The sequence below is a fragment of the Lonchura striata genome, chromosome 38 (assembly GCF_046129695.1).
Source record: "Lonchura striata isolate bLonStr1 chromosome 38, bLonStr1.mat, whole genome shotgun sequence".
Lineage (NCBI taxonomy): Eukaryota > Metazoa > Chordata > Aves > Passeriformes > Estrildidae > Lonchura > Lonchura striata.
In genome coordinates this window covers 2,218,599-2,240,467 of record NC_134640.1, presented here as the reverse complement: position 1 = coordinate 2,240,467, position 21,869 = coordinate 2,218,599, and the positions used below count along the sequence as shown (strand labels likewise).

Genomic DNA, 21,869 nt, shown 5'->3' with positions numbered 1-21,869 from the left:
CCATTTTTCCCCCTCCCAGACCACGCTGGGGCCCCTGTTCCGCAATTCCCGCATGGTCCAGTTCCACTTCACCAACAAAGACCTGGAGTCGCTCAAGGGCCTCTACAGGATCATGGGCAACGGCTTTGTGAGCACCCCAAAATCCTCCTGGCACCCCAAAATCCTCCTGGCACCCCAAAATTATCCTGGGCAACCCAAAATCATCCAGGGACCCCAAAATTATCACTGGGGACCCCAAAATCATCCTCGGGACACCGAAATTATCCCTGGGGACCCTGAAATCATCCTGGCACCCCAAAATCCTCCTGGCACCCCAAAATCCTCCTGGCACCCCAAAATTATACCTGGGCACCCCAAAATCATCCTGGCACCCTAAAATTATCCTCAGGGACTCCAAATTATCCTCAGGGAGCCCAAAACATTCCCAGGGAAACCAAAATATTCTGGGGACCCCCAAATCATCCTCGGGACTCCAAAATTATCCTCAGGGAGCCCAAATTATCCTGGGGACCCCAAAATTATCCTGGGGACCCCAGAATTATCCGGGGGACACCGAAATTATCCTTGGGACCCCAAAAACTTCCCCGGGACCCCAAAATTATCCTCAGGGACCCCAAAATCATCCCTGGGGACCCCGAAATTATCCTCAGGGAGCCCAAATTATCCTCAGGGAAACCAAAATATCCTGGGGACCCCCAAATCATCCTCGGCACCCCAAAAACTTCCCCGGGACCCCAAAATTATCCTCAGGGAACCCAAAATCATCCCTGGGGACCCCGAAATTATCCTGGAGACCCCAAAAATATCCTGGGCACCCCAAAATTATCCTGGCACCCTAAAATTATCCTCAGGGAGCCCAAATTATCCTGGGGACCCCGAAATTATCCTGGAGACCCCGAAATTATCCTGGGGACCCCAAAATTATCCTGGGGACCCCAAAATCATCCTGGCACCCTAAAATTATCCTGGGGACCCTGAAATTATCCTCAGGGAGCCCAAAACATTCCCAGGGAAACCAAAATATTCTGGGGACCTGGAAATTATCCTGGCACCCCAAAATCATCCTGGCACCCCAAAATTATCCTGGGGACACCGAAATTATCCCTGGGGACCCCGAAATTATCCTGGAGACCCCAAAAATTATCCCTGGGGACCCCAAAATCATCCCTGGGGACCTGGAAATTATCCTGGCACCCCAAAATTATCCTGGGGACACCGAAATTATCCTCAGGGACCCCAAAAATTATCCTGGGGACCCCAAAATTTATCCTGGGGACCCCAAAATTATCCTGGGGACCCCAAAAATTATCCTGGGGACACCGAAATTATCCTGGGGACCCCGAAATTATCCTGGGGACCCCGAAATTATCCTCAGGGAGCCCAAAACATTCCCAGGGAAACCAAAATTATCCTGGGGACACCAAAAATTATCCCTGGGGACCCCAGAATTATTCCTGGGGACACCGAAATTATCCTGGCACCCCAAAATCATCCTCGGGACCCCAAAATCATCCTGGCACCCCAAAATTATCCTGGGGACCCCAAAATCATCCTGGCACCCTAAAATTATCCTCAGGGACTCCAAATTATCCTGGGGACCCCGAAATTATCCTCAGGGACTCCAAATTATCCTCAGGGAGCCCAAAACATTCCCAGGGAAACCAAAATATTCTGGGGACCCCAAAATCATCCTGGGGACCCCAAAATTATCCTCAGGGAGCCCAAATTATCCTGGGGACCCCAAAAATTATCCTGGGGACCCCAAAAATTATCCTGGGGACCCCGAAATTATCCTCAGGGACCCCAAAATCATCCCTGGGGACACCAAAATTATCCTCAGGGACTCCAAATCATCCTGGGGACCCCAAAATCATCCTGGCACCCCAAAATTATCCTCAGGGAGCCCAAAATTATCCTGGGGACACCGAAATTATCCTGGCACCCCAAAACTATCCTGGGGACACCAAAATTATCCCTGGGCACCCCAAAATCATCCTGGCACCCCAAAATCATCCTGGGGACCCCAAAATTATCCTGGGGACCCCGAAATTATCCTCAGGGAGCCCAAAACATTCCCAGGGAAACCAAAATTATCCTGGGGACCCCAAAAATTATCCTGGGGACCCCAAAATCATCCCTGGGGACCCCAAAATTATCCCTGGGCACCCCAAAATCATCCTGGCACCCCAAAATCATCCTGGGGACCCCAAAATTATCCTGGGGACCCCGAAATTATCCTCAGGGAGCCCAAAACATTCCCAGGGAAACCAAAATTATCCTGGGGACCCCAAAAATTATCCTGGGGACCCCAAAAATTATCCCTGGGGACACCAAAATTATCCTGGGGAAACCAAAATTATCCTGGGGACACCGAAATTATCCTCAGGGAGCCCAAATTATCCTGGGGACCCCAAAAATTATCCTGGGGACCCCAAAATTATCCTGGCACCCCAAAAATTATCCTGGGGACCCCAAAAATTATCCTGGGGAAACCAAAATTATCCTGGGGACCCCGAAATTATCCTGGGGACCCCAAATTATCCTCAGGGAGCCCAAATTATCCTGGGGACCCCGAAATTATCCTGGGCACCCCAAAATCATCCTGGGGACCCCAAAATCATCCTGGGGACCCCAAAATTATCCTAATTTGCTGCCATTTTAATGCCATTTTCTGCAATTTTAATGCCATTTTCTGCCGTTTTCTGCCATTTTAGTGTCATTTTCTGTCATTTTAATGCCATTTTAATACCATTTAATGCCATTTCTTACCATTTCCTGCCATTTCAATGCCATTTCCTGCCATTTTCATGCCATTTAATGCAGTTTTTTACCATGTTAATGCCATTTTCATGCCAATTTCTGCCATTTTCATGTGTTTTAATGCCATTTCTTACCATTTTCTGCCATTTTCATTCCCTTTAATGCCATTTCAATGCCATTTTCATGCCATTTTCAATGCCATTTTCATGCCATTTTCATACCATTTAACGCCATTTCTTACCATTTTCTGCCATTTTCATTCCCTTTAATGCCATTTCAATGCCATTTTCTGCCATTTAATGCCATTTTCATGCCATTTTAATACCATTTAATGCCTTTTTTTACCATTTTAATGCCATTTTCTGCCACTTTAATGCCATTTAATGCCATTTTTTACCATTTTAATGCCATTTTTTCCACTTTAATGCCATTTTAATGCCATTTAATGCCATTTTAATGCCATTTTCTGCCATTTTAATGCCATTTAAAGCCATTTTTTACCATTTCAATGCCATTTTCATTCCCTTTAATGCCATTTCAATGCCATTTTCTGCCATTTTCATGCCATTTTAATACCATTTAATGCCATTTTTTACCATTTTAATGCCATTTAATGCCATTTTCTGCCACTTTAATGCCATTTAATGCCATTTTTTACCATTTTAATGCCATTTAATGCCATTTCTTACCATTTTCTGCCACTTTAATGCCATTTTAATGCCATTTTAACGCCCTTTAATGCCATTTTCTGCCGTTTTAACGCCATTTCTTACCATTTTCTGCCATTTTCATTCCCTTTAATGCCATTTCAATGCCATTTTCTGCCATTTTCATACCATTTAATGCCGTTTTTTACCATTTTCTGCCATTTTCATTCCCTTTAATGCCATTTCAATGCCATTTCCTGCCATTTCAATGCCATTTTCTGCCATTTTCATGCCATTTAATGCCGTTTTTTACCATTTTAATGCCATTTTCTGCCGTTTTAACGCCATTTCTTACCATTTTCTGCCATTTTCATTCCCTTTAATGCCATTTCAATGCCATTTTCTGTCATTTAATGCCATTTTCTGCCATTTTCATGCCATTTCTTACCATTTTCTGCCATTTTCATTCCCTTTAATGCCATTTCAATGCCATTTCCTGCCATTTAATGCCATTTCCTGCCATTTTCATGCCATTTAATGCCGTTTTTTACCATGTTAATGCCATTTTCTGCCGTTTTAACGCCATTTCTTACCGTTCTGACGCCGTTTTCCCGCGCCGCAGGCCGGCTGCGTGCACTTCCCGCACACGGCGCCGTGCGAGGTGCGCGTCCTCATGCTCCTCTACTCCTCCAAAAAGAAAATTTTCATGGGCCTCATCCCCAACGACCAGAGCGGCTTCGTCAACGGCATCCGCCAGGTCATCACCAACCACAAGCAGGTGCAGCAGCACAAGATGGACCAGCAGCGCGGGGTGAGCCCGCCAAAAAAACCCAAAAAAACCCCAAAAACCACCCAAAACCACCCAAAAACACCCAAAAACCACCCAAAAACCCCCAAAAACCACCCAAAACCACCCAAAAACACCCAAAAACACCCAAAAACCACCCAAAAACCCCCAAAAACACCCAAAACCCACCCAAAAACACCCAAAAAACACCAAAAACCACCCAAAAACCACCCAAAAACACCCAAAAACCCCCAAAAACCACCCAAAAACACCCAAAAACACCCAAAAAACACCCAAAAACCACCCAAAAACCACCCAAAAACACCCAAAAAACACCAAAAACCACCCAAAAACACCCAAAACCACCAAAAACCACCCAAAAACACCCAAAAACACCCAAAAACACCCAAAAACCACCCAAAAACACCCAAAAACCCCCAAAAACCACCCAAAAACCCCCAAAAACACCCAAAAACCACCCAAAAACCACCCAAAACCACCCAAAAACACCCAAAACCACCCAAAAACACCCAAAAAACACCCAAAAACCCCCAAACACCACCCAAAAAACACCCAAAACCACCCAAAAACACCCAAAAAACACCAAAAACCACCCAAAAACCACCCAAAAACACCCAAAAACACCCAAAAACACCAAAAACCACCCAAAAACCCCCAAAAACCCCCAAAAACCACCCCAAAAATCCCCAAAATCCTGCACGCCTCAGCCAGCTCGCCCGCGTCGCTTCCCGGCACGATTTTCCACCCTTCAACCCCCCCCAAAAAAATTACATTATTTTATGATTTTTTTACAATTTTTTGCCCATTTTTTTCAGGTTGTAATCCCGTTTTTAATCAGGTTTTCCACTCAGATTAAGGAGGAGGATGGCAGGGCCAGCTTAGACCCCTAAATCCCATTTTTTTCCCCCAAAACCCCATTTTCCTCCCTTTAACCCCATTTTCCCCCCTTTTAACCCCATTTTAACCCCACCAAATCCCATTTTCCCCTTTAACCCCATTTTCCCCCCATTTTTCCCCCTTTCACCCCATTTTCCCCCCTTGAATCCCATTTTAACCCCATCAAATCCCATTTTCCCCTATTTAACCCCATTTTTCCCCTTTTATCCCTTTTTACCCCATTTTTCCCCTCCAAATCCCATCCTTTTACCTATTTTTACACATTTTTTCCCATTTTTAGTCCCATTTTCCCCTCAAATCAAGGAGGAGGATCCCAGGGCCAGCTGAGACCCCAAAATCCCATTTTTTCCCCCAAAACCCCATTTCCCCCCCTTTAACCCCATTTTAACCCTACTAAATCCCATTTTCCCCCATTTAACCCCATTTTTCCCCTTTTACTCCTTTTTTCCCCCATTTTCCCTCCTTTAATCCCATCCTTTTACCAATTTTTACACATTTTTTCCCATTTTTAATCCCATTTTTGCCTCACATCAAGGAGAATGATCTCAGGGCCAGCTGAGACCCCTAAACCCCATTTTGCCCCCATTTTTTCCCTTTTTAACCCCATTTTCCCCCCTTTAACCCCACCAAATCCCATTTTCCCCCATTTAACCCCATTTTTCCCCTTTTACCCCTTTTGCCCCCTTTTTCCCCCTTTTATCCCCTCCAAATCCCATCCTTTTACCAATTTTTACACATTTTTTCCCATTTTTAATCTCATTTTCCACTCAAATCAAGGAGGAGAATGGCAGGGCCAGCTGAGACGCCAAAATCCCATTTTTCCCCATTTAACCCCATTTTAACCCCCCCAAATCCCATTTTTCCCTTTTTAACCCCATTTCCCCCCTTTAACCCCATTTTAACCCCACCAAATCTCATTTTTAACCCCATTTCCCCCCCTTTAACCCCATTTTTCCCCATTTAACCCCATTTTAACCCTCAAAAATCCCATTTTCCCTCCTTTAACCCCTTTTTCACCTTTTTAACCCTATTTTAACCCCACCAAATCAAATTTTTCCCCATTTAACCCCATTTTAACCACCCAAAATACCATTTCCCCTCCTTTAACCCCATTTTTCCCCTCTTTAACCCCATTTTAACCCCCCCAAAACCCATTTTCCCCCTTTAACCCAGTTTTCCCCTCCTTAACCTCTTTTTTCCTTCTTTAACCCTATTTCAACCCCAACAAATCAAATTTTTTCCCTATTTAACCCCCCAAAATCTCATTTCTCCCCATTTAACCCCTTTTTAACCCCCCCAAATCCCATTTTTCCCTTTTTAACCCCATTTCCCCCCTTTAACCCCATTTTAACCCCACCAAATCTCATTTTTAACCCCATTTTTCCCCTTTTAACCCCATTTTACCCCCCAAAATCCCATTTTTTTCCTCTTTTCCCCCCTCCTTTAACCCTTTATATCTTGAATGCCCCCAATTTCCCCCCCCAAAACCCCATTTTGGGCATATTTTAATTATTTTTGGGGTCTTTATCTCCCTAAATCCCCCCAATTTTTTTCTGTGCCCACAGTTGGGGGGCTCAGCCCCCGTCCCTGGGGCTCCCCCGTTCCTGCCCAAGCAGCCGGGGACCCTCCCCGTCACCTCGGGGGTGCAGCCGCAGGTAAGGGGGATTTTGGGTCGTTTTGGGGGGATTTTGGGTCATCTTTTGTGGGATTTGGGATGGTTTTTGTGGGATTTGGAATGATTTTTGTGGGATTTTGGTTGATTTTGCGGGTTTTAGGATGATTTTTGTGGGATTTTAGGTGGTTTTGGGGGGATTTTGGGTCATTTTTTGTGGGATTTGGGATGGTTTTTGGGGATTTGGGGTGGTTTTTGTGGGATTTAGGGGGGCTTTGGGGGGATTTTGGGTCATTTTTTGTGGGATTTGGGGTGGTTTTTGTGGGATTTGGAATGATTTTTGTGGGATTTTGGGTGGTTTTGGGGGATTTTGGGTCATCTTTTGTGGGATTTGGGATGGTTTTTGTGGGATTTTGGGGGGCTTTGGGGGGATTTTGGGTCATCTTTTGTGGGATTTGGGATGGTTTTTGGGGGATTTTGGGGGGCTTTGGGGGGATTTTACGTGGTTTCTGGGGGATTTGGGATGGTTTTTGGGGGATTTGGGATGGTTTTTGTGGGATTTGGGATGATTTTTGTGGGATTTTGGGTCATTTTTTTTGGGAATTGGGATGGTTTTTGTGGGATTTTGGGTCATTTTTTGTGGGATTTTAGGTGGTTTTTGAGGGATTTTGGGTCATTTTTTTGGGGAATTGCGATGGTTTTTGTGGGATTTTGGGGGGATTTTGGGTCGGTTTTTGTGGGATTTGGGGTGGTTTTTGTGGGATTTGGGGTCATTTGTTGTGATATTTTGGATGGTTTTTGTGGGATTTGGGATGATTTTTGTGGGATTTTGGGAGGATTTTTGTGGGATGTGAGATTATTTTTGTGGGATTTTGGGTGGGTTTTGGGGTATTTTGGGTGTTTTTTGTGGGATTTTGGGTCAATTTTTGTGGGATTTGGGATGGTTTTTGGGGGCTTTTGGGTGGTTTTTGGGGGCTTTGGGGTCATTTTTTGTGGGATTTGGAATGATTTTTCTGGGATTTTGGTTGATTTTGCGGGTTTTGGGATGATTTTTGTGGGATTTTAGGTAGTTTTGGGGGGATTTTGGGTCATTTTTTGTGGGATTTTGGGTCGTTTTTGGGGGATTTGGGATGGTTTTTGGGGGATTTTGGGTGGTTTTTGGGGGATTTTTTTGTGGTTTTTGGTGGGATTTGGGATGGTTTTGGTGGGATTTGGGATGATTTTTGTGGGATTTTGGGTCATTTTTTGTGGGATTTGGGATGATTTTTGGGGGATTTTTGTGGGATTTTGGGTGGTTTTTGGTGGGATTTTGGGTCATTTGTTGTGGGATTTGGGGTCATTTTTTGAGGGATTTGGGATGATTTTTGTATGATTTGGGATGATTTTTGTGGGATTTGGGGTGTTTTTTGTGGAATTTTGAGTAATTTTTGTTGAATTTTGAGTGGTTTGTGTGGGATTTTGGGTCATTTTCGGGATGATTTTTGGGGGATTCGGGGTTGTTTTTGTGGGATTTCGGATGAATTTTCTGGGATTTGAGGTAGCTTTTGTGGGATTTGGGGTGGTTTTTGTGGTATTTGGGATTATTTTTGTGGGATTTGAGGGGTTTTTTAGTGGGATTTCAGTTGGTATTTGTGAGAAAAACCTGGATTAATTTTTTTCCCATCTCCCCCCTTTCTGTTGCTACCTTTTCTTGTCTTCTTTCTCCTCTTGTGTCTTCAGCCTCTTTTCCTGATGCTTTTTCTTCACATTTTCCACCATTTTCCCCTCACGTTCCCACCCTTTTCCCCCCTCACATTTCCCTCTCTTTCCCCCTCACATTTCCTTCTTTTTCCCCTCACATTTCCCACCATTTTCTCTCCTCACAATTCCTTTTCCCCTCACGTTTCCCTCCCTTTTCTCCCCTCACATTTCCCGCCCTTTCCCCCTTTACATTTCCCATCCTTTTTCTCTGTATTTTTCCCTCTTTTTCCCCTCACATTTTCCACCCTTTTCCCCCTCACATTTTCTCCTTTTTCCCCCTCATATTTCCTGCCCTTTTCCCCCTCCTATTTCCCTCTCTTTTCCCCTCACATTTCTCAACGTTTTCTTTTCTCACTTTTCCTTTTCCCCTCATGTTTCTCACCCTTTTCCCCTTTACATTTCCCTTTGGTTTTCTTCCTCATCTTTCCCACTCTTTTCCCCTCACATTTCCCATGCTTTTCCCCCTCACATTTCCTTCTTTTTCCCCTCACATTTCTCACCATTTTCTCTCCTCACTTTTCCTTTTCCCCTCACATTTCCCACCCTTTTCCCCTTTACATTTCCCATCAGTTTTTTTTCCTCATTTTTCCCTCTCTTTTTCCCCTTATGTTTCCCGCTTTTTTCCCCCCTCACATTTCCTGCCCCTTTTCCCTTTACATTTCCCATCCTTTTTATCTCCATCTTTCCCTCTCTTTTTCGCCTCACGTTTCTCCCCTTTTCCCCTCACATTTCCCTCTCTTTTTCCCCTCACATTTCTCACCATTTTCTCTCCTCACATTTGCCGCCCTTTTCTCCCCTCACATTTCCCGCCCTTTTCCCCTTTACATTTCCCACCCTTTTCCCCCTCACATTTCCCTCTCTTTCCCCCTCACATTTCCTTCTTTTTCCCCTCACATTTCCCACCATTTTCTCTCCTCACAATTCCTTTTCCCCCTCACGTTTCCCTCCCTTTTCTCCCCTCACATTTCCCGCCCTTTCCCCCTTTACATTTCCCATCCTTTTTCTCTGCATTTTTCCCTCTTTTTCCCCTCACATTTTCCACCCTTTTCCCCCTCACATTTTCTCCTTTTTCCCCCTCATATTTCCTGCCCTTTTCCCCCTCCTATTTCCCTCTCTTTTCCCCTCACATTTCTCAACCTTTTCTTTTCTCACTTTCCCTTTTCCCCTCATGTTTCTCACCCTTTTCCCCTTTACATTTCCCTTTGGTTTTTTTCCTCATCTATCCCACTCTTTTCCCCCTCACGTTTCTCCCCTTTTCTCCCCTCACGTTTTCTCCCCTTTTTCCCCTCACATTTCCCATGCTTTTCCCCCCTCACATTTCCTTCTTTTTCCCCTCACATTTCTCACCATTTTCTCTCCTCACATTTCCTTTTCCCCTCACATTTCCCACCCTTTTCCCCTTTACATTTCCCATCTTTTTTTTTCCTCATTTTTCCCTCTCCTTTTCCCCTCACGTTTCCTGCTCTTTTCTCCCCTCACGTTTCCCACCCATTTCCCCTTTACATTTCCCATCCTTTTTCTGCTCATCTTTCCCTCTCTTTTCCCCCTCATATTTCTCACCCTTTTCTCCCCTCACATTTCCTTTTCCCCTCACGTTTCCTATCATTTTATCCTTTTAAATTTCCAGCTCTTTTCTCCCCTCATTTTCCCCGCTCTTTTCTGCCTTCACGTTTCCCGCTCTTTTCTCCCCTCACATTTCCCGCCCTTTCCCCTCTCACATTTCCCACTTTTTTTCCCCTCACATTTCTCAACCTTTTCTTTTCTCACCTTTCCTTTTCCCATCACATTTCCCGCCCTTTCCCCCTTTACATTTCCCATCCTTTTTCTCTGCATTTTTCCCTCTTTTTCCCCTCACATTTTCCACCCTTTTCCCCCTCACATTTTCTCCTTTTTCCCCCTCATATTTCCTGCCCTTTTCCCCCTCCTATTTCCCTCTCTTTTCCCCTCACATTTCTCAACCTTTTCTTTTCTCACTTTTCCTTTTCCCCTCATATTTCTCACCCTTTTCCCCTTTACATTTCCCTTTGGTTTTTTTCCTCATCTTTCCCACTCTTTTCCGCCTCACATTTCCCTCCCTTTTCCCCCTCACAATTCTCACCCTTTTTTCTCCTCATGTTTCCTTTCCCCTCATGTTTCCCACCCTTTATCCTTTTACATTTCCAGCTCTTTTCTCCCCTCATTTTTCCCACTCTTTTCTCCCCTCACATTTCCCGCCCTTTCCCCTCTCACATTTCCCACTTTTTTTCCCCTCACATTTCTCAACCTTTTCTTTTCTCACTTTTCCTTTTCCCATCACATTTCCCACCCTTTTCCCCTTTACATTTCCCATCCTTTTTCTCCGCATTTTTCCCTCTTTTCCCCCTCACATTTTCCACCCATTTTCCCCTCACATTTTCTCCTTTTTTCCCCCTCATATTTCCTTCCCTTTTCCCCCTCACATTTCCCTCTCTTTCCCCCTCACATTTCCTTTGCTTTCCCCTCACATTTCTCATCCTTTTCTCCCCTCACATTTCCCTTTCCCCCCCTCACATTTCCCACCCTTTTCCCTTTACATTTCCCATTAGGTTTTTTTTTCTCATTTTTCCCTCTCTTTTCCCCCTCACATTTCCTGCCCTTTTCCCCCTCACATTTCCTGCCCTTTTCCCCCTCACATTCCCATCTTTTTCCCCCTTACATTTCTCACCCTTTTCTCCCCTCACATTTCTTTATCCCTTTACCTTTTCCCATCCTTTTTCTCTTCATTTTCCCCTCTCTTCTTCCCCTCACATCTCCATTTGAATTTTTTTTTTTTTTGGTGGAATTTTACGTGCCTTTTTTTGGCATTTGAGGTGCTTTTTTTTTTTTTCCCATTTGAGAAGGTTTTTCTGGAATTTGAGGTCGTTTTCACGGAATTTGAGATTTTTTTTTGCTTTAATTTGCAGGTGAGCCCAGGCTTGGCGCAGGTCGGGATCATGGATGAGCAGCAGCGACAGCAGAGCCTGGTCTGGGGGAATTTTGGGGGAATTTGGGCAATTTTGGGGACATTTGAGGGGATCCTGGATGGGGTTTGAAAAATTTTGGGGTGATTTTGGGGATCCTGCATGAATTTTGGGGTTTTGGGTGGGGTTTTAAATGATTTTGGGGGCCCCTGGCTGGGTCTGGGGGTGTGGTTTGAGGAATTTTGGGGTGATTTTGGGGGGTCCTGTATGAATTTTGGGGTTTTAAATTATTTTGGGAGACCCTGGTTGATTTTGGGGAATTCTGGATGATTTTGGGGGTGGGCTTGGAAGAATTTTGGGGTGGTTCTGGGGGTCCTGCATGAATTCTGAGGTTTTGGGTGAGGTTTTAAATGATTTTGGGAGACCCTGGTTGATTTTGGGAAATTCTGGATGATTCTGGGGAATTCTGGATGATTTTGGGGGTGAGGTTGGAGGAATTTCGGGACGATTTTGGGGGTCCTGCATGAATTTTGGGGTTTTTGGGTGAGGTTTTAAATGATTTTGGGGGATCCTGGTTGATTTTGGTGAGTTCTGGATGATTTTGGGGGTGGGCTAGGAAGAATTTTTGGGTGATTTTGGGGGGGTCCTGCATGAATTGTGGGGTTTTAAATGATTTTGGGGGACCCTGGTTGATTTTGAGGAATTCTGGATTATTTTGGGGGTGAGGTTTGAGGAATTTTGGGATGATTTTGGGGGATCTTGCATGAATTTTGGGGTTTTGGGTGAGGTTTTAAATTATTTTGGGAGACCCTGGTTGATTTTGGGAAATTCTGGATGATTTTGGGGAATTCTGGATGATTTTGGGGGTGGGGTTTGAGGAATTTTATGGGTGATTTTGGGGGATCTTGCATGAATTTTGGGGTTTTTGGGTGGGGTTTTAAATTATTTTGGGAGACACTGGTTGATTTTGGGGAATTCTGGATGATTTTGGGGGTGGGGTTTTAAAGAATTTATGATGATTTTGGGGGGTCCTGTATGAATTTTGGGGTTTTAAATGATTTTGGGGGACCCTGGTTGATTTTGGAGAGTCCTGGATGATTTTGGGGGCTCCTGGATGATTTTGGGGAGTCCTGGATGATCTTGGGGGTGGGGTTTGAGGAATTTTGGGGTCTCCTGCGTGAATTTTGGGGTTTTGGGTGGGATTTAAAATGATTTTGGGAGACCCTGGTTGATTTTGGGGAATTCTGGATGATTTTGGGGGTGGGGTTTTAAAGAATTTATGATGATTTTGGGGGGTCCTGTATGAATTTTGGGGTTTTAAATGATTTTGGGGGACCCTGGTTGATTTTGGAGAGTCCTGGATGATTTTGGGGGCTCCTGGATGATTTTGGGGAGTCCTGGATGATCTTGGGGGTGGGGTTTGAGGAATTTTGGGGTCTCCTGCGTGAATTTTGGGGTTTTGGGTGGGATTTAAAATGATTTTGGGAGACCCTGGTTGATTTGGTGATTTCTGGATGATTTTTGGCGAATTTTGGATAAACTTATGGGATATTTCAGGATATTTTACCGTGCCCTAAATCCCGAGTGGAACCAGCGTGAATTTTTGGGATTTTTTTTTTTTTTTTTTAATATTTTGGGGTTCAAGAAAATTTTTTGGGGGGGGGATTTTTTTAAGGGGATTTTTCCTAAAATTCACATTTTTTTTTTTTTTTTTCCTTCTCCAGTTACAACTCCGGGCGCAGCAACAACAACCTCAGCCCCCCCAAGCCCCCCCTGCAGCCTCTGCAGCCCCCCCAGCCCCCCAAAATCCGGGACCCCCCCAAGCCGGACCCCCCCAACCCACCCAGGGTGGGGGCGGGGCTCTGCTGCGCCCCCAAAATCCGGGGGCCAACCCCCAACTTCGGAGTCTCCTGCTCAGCCAGCAGCCGGTGAGTGAACCCCAAAAAAACCCTTAAAAAAAGGCAAAAAATTAAAAAAAAAAAAACCACGAAAATTTAAAAATATAAAAAAAACCTAAAAAAAACCAAAAACAAAAACCCACCAAAAAACCAAAAAATAAAAATCAAAAAACCCACAATAAAATTTAAAAAACCCACAAAAAAAAACAAAAAAAAAAACAAACAAAAAAAAAAAAAAACCACCAAAAAATAAAAAAAAACTAAAAAAACACACCAAAAAACCTTCGGAAAAACTCCAAAAAAATCTCAAAAAACCCCCCCAAAACCCCCCCAAAAATCCTAAAAAAAACCACAAAAAAAAAAACCCCAAAAAAACCCACCAAAAAATAAAAAAAAACTAAAAAAACACACCAAAAAACCTTCAGAAAAACTCCAAAAAAATCTCAAAAAAACCCCCCAAAAACCCCCCCAAAAATCCTAAAAAAAACCACAAAAAAACCCCAAAAAAACCCACCAAAAAATAAAAAAAACTAAAAAAACACACCAAAAAACCTTCAGAAAAACTCCAAAAAATCTCAAAAAAACCCCAAAAACCCCCCCAAAAATCCTAAAAAAACCCACAAAAAAAAACCCCAAAAAAACCCACCAAAAAATAAAAAAAAACTAAAAAAACACACCAAAAAACCTTCAGAAAAACTCCAAAAAAATCTCAAAAAAACCCCAAAAACCCTCCCAAAAATCCTAAAAAAACCACAAAAAAAACCCTCAAAAAAACCCACCAAAAAAATAAAAAAAAAAAACTAAAAAAACACACCAAAAAACCTTCAGAAAAGCTCCAAAAAAATCTCAAAAAAAAACCAAAACCCCCCCAAAAATCAAAAAAAAAACCACAAAAAAAACCCTCAAAAAAACCCACCAAAAAAATAAAAAAAACCTAAAAAAACACACCAAAAAACCTTCCGAAAATTCCAAAAAATCTCAAAAAAAAACCCAAACCCCCCCCAAAAAATCCTAAAAAAACCACAAAAAAAACTCAAAAAAACCCACCAAAAAATAAAAAAAAACTAAAAAAACACACCAAAAAACCTTCAGAAAAACTCCAAAAAAATCTCAAAAAAACCCCAAAACCCCCCCCAAAAATCCTAAAAAACCCACAAAAAACCATAAAAAATATATTAGAAAAACCCAACAACAACAAAAACCCAAAACCCAAAAAACCAAACAAAAAAACAACAAAATCCACAAAAAAGTAAAAAAAAAACCACAAAAAAACCTAAAAAAAATCTCAAAAAACCCCCAAAGAACCCCCGAAAAAAATCCTAAAAAAACCACAAAAAAACTTTAAAAAACCCAAAAAAAAACTCAAAAAGAAAAACCCAAAGAAACCCCCAAAAATTCAAAAAAAATCCTCAAAGAATTCTCAAAAAAACACCAAAAAAAAAACCAAAAAAGTGCAATAAAAATCAAAAAATCCCCCCCAAAAATCTAAAAAAAACTCAAAAAAAAACCCCACAAATACTTCAAAAAACCCAAAAAACCTCAAATAAACCTCAAAAAACCCACAAAAAAAAAACCCAAAATAGGACCCCCCAAAAATCACAGACCCCCACCCCAAGATAATTTTGGGGGGAAAATTTTGATTTGGGGGGGGTCCTAAAAATTGGGGGGGAGGGAGGGAATTTTTGGGGTTTTTTGGAGGAATTTGGGGCTGGATTTTTTTGGGATGGGGGCTCTTAAAATTGGGAATTTTTGGGTTTTTCCTGATGTAATTTTGAACAAAAAACTAAAAATTCAAACCTGTGGTGGTGGTGGGGGTTTGAAATTAAATCTTTTAAAGGGGGGTTGAAATTAAATATTTTAAATATTTTAAAGGGGGGGATAAAATTAAATATTTTAAAAATTAAATATTTTAAAGGGGGAAGTTGAAATTAAATATTTTAAATATTTTAAAAGGGGGGTGAAATGAAATATTTTAAAAATTAAATATTTAAAAAATTAAATATTTAAAAAATTAAATATTTTAAAATATAAATATTTTAAAATTTAAATATTTTAAAATTTAAATATTTTAAAATATAAATATTTTAAAAATTAAATATTTTAAAAATTAAATATTTTAAAGGGGGAAGTTGAAATTAAATATTTTAAATATTTTAAAAGGGGGGTGAAATGAAATATTTTAAAAATTAAATATTTTAAAGGGGGATGAAATTCAATATTTTAAATATTTTAAAGGGGGGGTGAAATTAAATATTTTTAAAATTAAATATTTAAAAAATTAATTATTTAAAAAATTAAATATTTTAAATATTAAATATTTTAAAATATAAATATTTTAAAATATAAATATTTTAAAATTTAAATATTTTAATAATTAAATATTTTAAAATATAAATATTTTAAAATTTAAATATTTTAAAAATTAAATATTTTAATAATTAAATATTTTAAAATATAAATATTTTAAAATTTAAATATTTTAAAGGGGGAAGTTGAAATTAAATATTTTAAATATTTTAAAAGGGGGGTGAAATGAAATATTTTAAAAATTAAATATTTTAAAGGGGGGGATGAAATTCAATATTTTAAATATTTTAAAGGGGGGGTTGAAATTAAATATTTTAAATATTTTAAAGGGAGGGGTGAAATTAAATATTTTTAAAATTAAATATTTAAAAAATTAAATATTTTAAAATTTAAATATTTTAAAATTAAATATTTTAATAATTAAGTATTTTTAATAATTAAATATTTTAAAATTTAAATATTTTAATAATTAAATATTTTTAATAATTAAATATTTTAAAAATTAAATATTTTAAAAATTAAATATTTTAAAAATTAAATATTTTAAAGGTGGGGGGATGAAATTCAATATTTTAAATATGGGACTGGGGATTTTTTGGGACTGGGGATGTTTTTGGGATTGAGGATGTTTTTTGGGACTGGGGATGTTTTGGAACTGGGGATGTTTTGGGACTGAGGATGTTCTTAGGACTGGGGATTTTTTGGGACTGGGGATGTTTTTGGGATTGAGGATGTTTTTTGGGACTGGGGATGTTTTGGAACTGGGGATGTTTTGGGACTGAGGATGTTCTTAGGACTGGGGATTTTTTGGGACTGGGGATGTTTTTGGGATTGAGGATGTTTTGGGACTGGGGATGTTTTTGGGACTGGGGATGTTTTTGGGACTGGGGATGTTTTTGGGACTGGGGATGTTTTTGGGACTGGGGATTTTTTGGGACTGGGGATTTTTTGGGGTCCCCCTGACATTGTCTGTCCCCAGGCTCAGGGCGGGGGGTCTGGGCTGGGATTGAGGATGTTTTTGGGACTGGGGATTTTTTTGGACTGGGGATGTTTTTGGGACTGAGGATGTTCTTAGGACTGGGGATGTTTTGGAACTGAGGATGTTTTTGGGACTGGGGATTTTTTGGGACTGGGGATGTTTTTGGGACTGGGGATGTTTTTGGGTCTGAGGATGTTCTTAGGACTGGGGATGTTTTTGGGACTGGGGATGTTTTTGGGACTGGGGATGTTTTTGGGATTGAGGATGTTTTTGGGACTGGGGATGTTTTTGGGATTGGGGATTTTTTGGAACTGAGGATGTTTTTGGGACTGGGGATTTTTTGGGACTGGGGATTTTTTGGGACTGGGGATTTTTTGGGACTGGGGATGTTTTGGGACTGGGGATGTTTTTGGGATTGAGGATGTTTTTGGGACTGGGGATGTTTTTGGGATTGGGGATTTTTTGGAACTGAGGATGTTTTTGGGACTGGGGATTTTTTGGGACTGGGGATTTTTTGGGACTGGGGATTTTTTGGGACTGGGGATGTTTTTGGGACTGGGGATTTTTTGGGTCTGGGGATTTTTTGGGGTCCCCCTGACATTGTCTGTCCCCAGGCTCAGGGTGGGGGGTCTGGGCTGGGATTGAGGATGTTTTTGGGATTGGGGATTTTTTGGGACTGGGGATGTTTTGGGATTGGGGATTTTTTGGGACTGGGGATGTTTTTGGGACTGGGGATGTTTTTGGGACTGAGGATGTTCTTAGGACTGGGGATTTTTTGGGACTGGGGATTTTTTGGGACTGGGGATTTTTTGGGTCTGGGGATTTTTTGGGGTCCCCCTGACCTTGTCTGTCCCCAGGCTCAGGGCGGGGGGTCCGGGCTGGGACTGGGGATGTTTTTGGGGTCCCCCTGACGCTGTCTGTCCCCAGGCTCAGGGCGCGGTGCCGCCCCCGGCGCAGCCCCTGCACCACCTGCAGCCGCCGGGCCCGCCGCAGCCGCAGCCGCCGCTGCTGGGGCAGCTGCCGCCGCTGCTGCACCCCCCCCAGCCGGGGCAGCCCTGGGGGGCGCAGCTGGGGGCGCCCCGAGCCGCCATGCCAGGTGAGACCCCCGCCCCCCGAAATTCAGCCCGAAAATCAGACCGGAAATGCAAAAATCAGCGCAAAAATCAGCCCAGAAATGCAAAAATCAGCCCGAAAATCAGCCCAGAAAGCCAAAAATCAGCCCGAAAATCAGCCCGAAAATCGGCAAAAAATCAGCCCAAAAATCAGCCCAAAAATCAGCCTAGGAAATCCAAAAATCAGCCCGAAAATCAGACCAAAAATCAACCCAAAAATCAGCGCAGGGATCCCCCGAAAATCGGCAAAAAATCAGCCCAAAAATCAGCCCGAAAATTGGCAAAAAAATCAGCGCGGGAAAGCCAAAAATCGGCAAAAAATCAGCCCGAAAATCAGCCCAAAAATCAGCCCAGGAAATCCAAAAATCAGCCCAAAAATCAGCCAGGGAAATCCAAAAATCAGCGCAGGGATCCCCCGAAAATCGGCAAAAAAATCAGACCGAAAATCAGACCGGAAATCCAAAAATCAGCCCAAAAATCAGCCCGAAAATCGGCAAGAAAATCAGCCCAAAAATCAGCCTGGGAAAGCCAAAAATCGGCAAAAAATCAGCCCAAAAATCAGCCCAGAAATCCAAAAATCAGCCTGAAAATCAGCCCGAAAACCGGCAAAAAATCAGCCCGAAAATCAGCCCAAAAATCAGCCCAGAAATCCAAAAATCAGCCCAAAAATCAGCCCAAAAATCAGCCCGGGAAAGCCAAAAATCAGCCCAAAAATCTGCCCAGGGACCCCCAAAAATCAGCCCGGGAAATCCAAAAATCAGCCCAAAAATCTGCCCAGGGACCCCCAAAAATCAGCCTGGAAAATCCAAAAATCAGCCCAAAAATCAGCCCGAAAATCAGCCCAAAAATCAGCCCGAAAATCAGCCCGAAAATCAGCCCGGAAAAGCCAAAAATCGGCAAAAACTCAGCCTGGGAAAGCCGAAAATCAGCCCAAAAATCAGACCAAAAATCAGACCAAAAATCGGCAAAAAAATCAGCCCGGGGATCCCCGAAAATCAGCCCAAAAATCAGACCAAAAATCGGCAAAAAATCAGCCTGGGAAATCCAAAAATCAGCCCAAAAATCAGCCCAAAAATCAGCCAGGGAAATCCAAAAATCAGCCTGAAAATCAACGCGGGGATCCCCCGAAAATCGGCAAAAAAATCAGACCAAAAATCAGCCTGGGAAAGCCAAAAATCGGCAAAAAATCAGCCTGGGAAATCCAAAAATCAGACCAAAAATCAGACCAAAAATCAGCCCAAAAATCAGACCAAAAATCGGCAAAAGATCAGCCTGGGAACCCCAAAAATCAGCCCAAAAATCAGCACGGGGAACCCCAAAAATCAGCCCGAGGACCCCCAAATCCCTCTGAGACCGCCCAAATCCCCCCTGGGACCCCCAAATCCCCCCTGGGACCCCCAAAAACCCCCCTGGGACCCCCCAAATCCCCCCTGGGACCCCCCAAAAAAACCCTGGGACCCCCAAAACTACCCTGGGACCCCCAAAACCACGCAGACACCCCCAGAACCTCCCCTGGGATCCCCAAAACCCCCCTGGGACCCCCCAAATCCTGCCTGGGACCCCCAAAACCCCCCTGGGACCCCCCAAATCCCCCCTGGGACCCCCAAAACCACCCTGGGACCCCCCAAATCCCCCCTGGGACCCCCAAAACCACCCTGGGACCCCCCAAATCCCCCCTGGGACCCCCAAAACCACCCTGGGACCCCCCAAATCCCCCCTGGGACCCCCAAAACCACCCTGGGACCCCCCAAATCCCCCCTGGGACCCCCAAAACCACCCTGGGACCCCCCAAATCCCCCCTGGGACCCCCAAAACCACCCTGGGACCCCCCAAAACTACCCTGGGACCCCCAAAACCCCCCCTGGGACCCCCCAAATCCCCCCTGGGACCCCCAAAACCCCCCTAGCACCCCCAAAACCCCCCTGGGACCCCCAAAACCCCTCTGGGACCCCCAAAACCCCCCTGGGGCCCCTAAAACCCCCTGGGACCCCCAAAACTACCCTGGGACCCCCAAAAAACCCCCTGGGACCCCCAAAACCCCCCTGGGGCCCCCCAAAACCCCCCTGGGACCCCCAAAACCCCCCTGGGACCCCCAAAACCCCTCTGGGACCTCCAAAACTCCCCTGGGACCCCCCCAAATCCCCCCTGGGACCCCCAAAACCCCCCTGGGACCCCCAAAACCACCCTGGGACCCCCAAAACCCCCTGGGACCCCCCAAATCCCCCCTGGGACCCCCAAAACCCCCCGGGGAGATTTTGGGGTGCCCCCCTGACCCCTCTTTGCCCCCCCAGGGCAGATGCTGCTGCCCCCCGGCCCCCGGGGTCCCGTCCCCCCGGGGGGGCTGCAGCCCGTGCAGACCCCCAGCGTGATGGAGGAGGACATCCTGATGGACCTCATCTAGGAGACCCCCAAATTTGGGGTGAGAACCCCGAAATTTGGGGTGAAAAAGCCCAAAAAACCCACCCAAAATCCCCAAATATCATTAAAAACCCCAAAAATCACACAATACCCCCAAATTCCCCCAAATCTGGGCTCTGCAGACCCTCAGGTGATGGAGGAGGACATCCTGATGGACCTCATCTAGGAGACCCCCAAATTTGGGGTGAGAACCCCGAAATTTGGGGTGAAAAAGCCCAAAAAACCCACCCAAAATCCCAAAATATCCCAAAATGACCTCAAAAACCCCAAAATTCCCCCAAATCTGGGCTCTGCAGACCCTCAGGTGATGGAGGAGGACATCCTGATGGACCTCATCTAGGAGACCCCCAAATTTGGGGTGAGAACTCCGAAATTTGGGGTGAAAAACCCCAAAAAACCCACCCAAAATCCCCAAATATCCCAAAATGACCTCAAAAACCCCCAAATTCCCCCAAATTTGGGCTCTGCAGACCCTCAGGTGATGGAGGAGGACATCCTGATGGACCTCATCTAGGAGACCCCCAAATTTGGGGTGAGAACCCCGAAATTTGGGGTGAAAAAGCCCAAAAAACCCACCCAAAATCTCCAAATATCCAAAAATGACCCAAAATCCTCAAAAATCCCCCCAAAATTCCCCCAAATCTCAATGGGACCCCCCCAAATCACCATTTGGGGACCCCCGTGGGGGAGTCCCTAAAATTTGGGGGGACCCCCAAAAAAAACCCCAAAAAATCTGAAAAAAAAAAAAAATCCCAAAAATCTCCCAAAAAATCCCCAAAAACCTCAAAAATCCCAAAAAACCCCAATTTTGGCCCCCTCCCCCCCCCTTTTTTTCTGGCTTTGTTGAATAAAAACGGAATTTTTGCACTTCATCCTCGTGGTCGAAAATTGGGAATTTTGGTAAAAATTGGGAATTTTGGGGGTTGGGAGGGACAAAAATTGGGAATTTTGGTTGAATTTGGGAATTTTGGGGGTTGGGAGGGACAAAAATTGGGAATTTTGGTTGAATTTGGGAATTTTGGGGTCTGGGAGGGAAAAATTTGGGAATTTTTGGCAAAAATTGTGAATTTTGTCCAAAAATTGGATATTTTGGAATTGGGAGGGGTCCAAAATTGGGAATTTTGGGGTCTGGTGGGGGCAAAAATTGGGAAATTTGGCAAAATTTTGGGGCGGGTTTTGGGCGGGTTTGAGCAGATTTTGGGCAGATTTTGGGCGGGTTTGAGCAGATTTTGGGGCGGGTTTTTCGGCGGGTTTGAGCAGATTTTGGGTGGGTTTGAGCAGATTTTGGGTGGGTTTGAGCAGATTTTGGGGCGGGTTTTTGGGCGGATTTTGGGGCGGGTTTGAGCAGATTTTGGGCGGGTTTTTGGGCGGGTTTGAGCAGATTTTGGGCGGGTTTTGGGCGGGTTTTGGGCGGGTTTTTGAGCAGATTTTGAGCAGATTTTGGGCGGGTTTTTGGGCGGGTTTTTGGGTGGGTTTGAGCAGATTTTGGGCGGGTTTTTGGGCGGGTTTGAGCAGATTTTGGTCAGATTTTGGGCGGGTTTGAGCAGATTTTGGGCGCGTTTGGAGCTGAAACGAAAGCGGAAATTCCCGGGAGATCGCGGAGACCCGGGGAGGAGGAGACCCCGAACTGAGGAGATCCTGGAGGAGATCCCAAAGGTGAGGAGATCCTGGAGGAGATCCCAAAGGTGAGGAGATCCTGGAGGAGATCCTGGAGGAGATCCTGGAAGAGATCCTGGAGCTGAGGAGATCCTGGAGGAGATCCCAAAGCTGAGG

General features: G+C 43.9%; 1 protein-coding gene across 1 annotated transcript in view; it reads left to right on the top strand.

The window, feature by feature from the left end:
• MED25 (mediator complex subunit 25) overlaps positions 1-20,968 on the top strand; it is a 44,593-nt gene extending 23,625 nt beyond the window's left edge. The window contains exons 16-22 of the mRNA XM_077789835.1: positions 20-127; positions 4,030-4,218; positions 6,678-6,767; positions 11,386-11,445; positions 13,107-13,310; positions 17,611-17,662; positions 19,970-20,968. Coding sequence (XP_077645961.1) covers positions 20-127; positions 4,030-4,218; positions 6,678-6,767; positions 11,386-11,445; positions 13,107-13,310; positions 17,611-17,662; positions 19,970-20,079 — 813 coding nt within the window. The 3' untranslated portion in view covers positions 20,080-20,968. The remainder of the gene's footprint in view (positions 1-19; positions 128-4,029; positions 4,219-6,677; positions 6,768-11,385; positions 11,446-13,106; positions 13,311-17,610; positions 17,663-19,969) is intronic.
• The last annotated feature ends 901 nt before the right edge of the window (positions 20,969-21,869 follow it).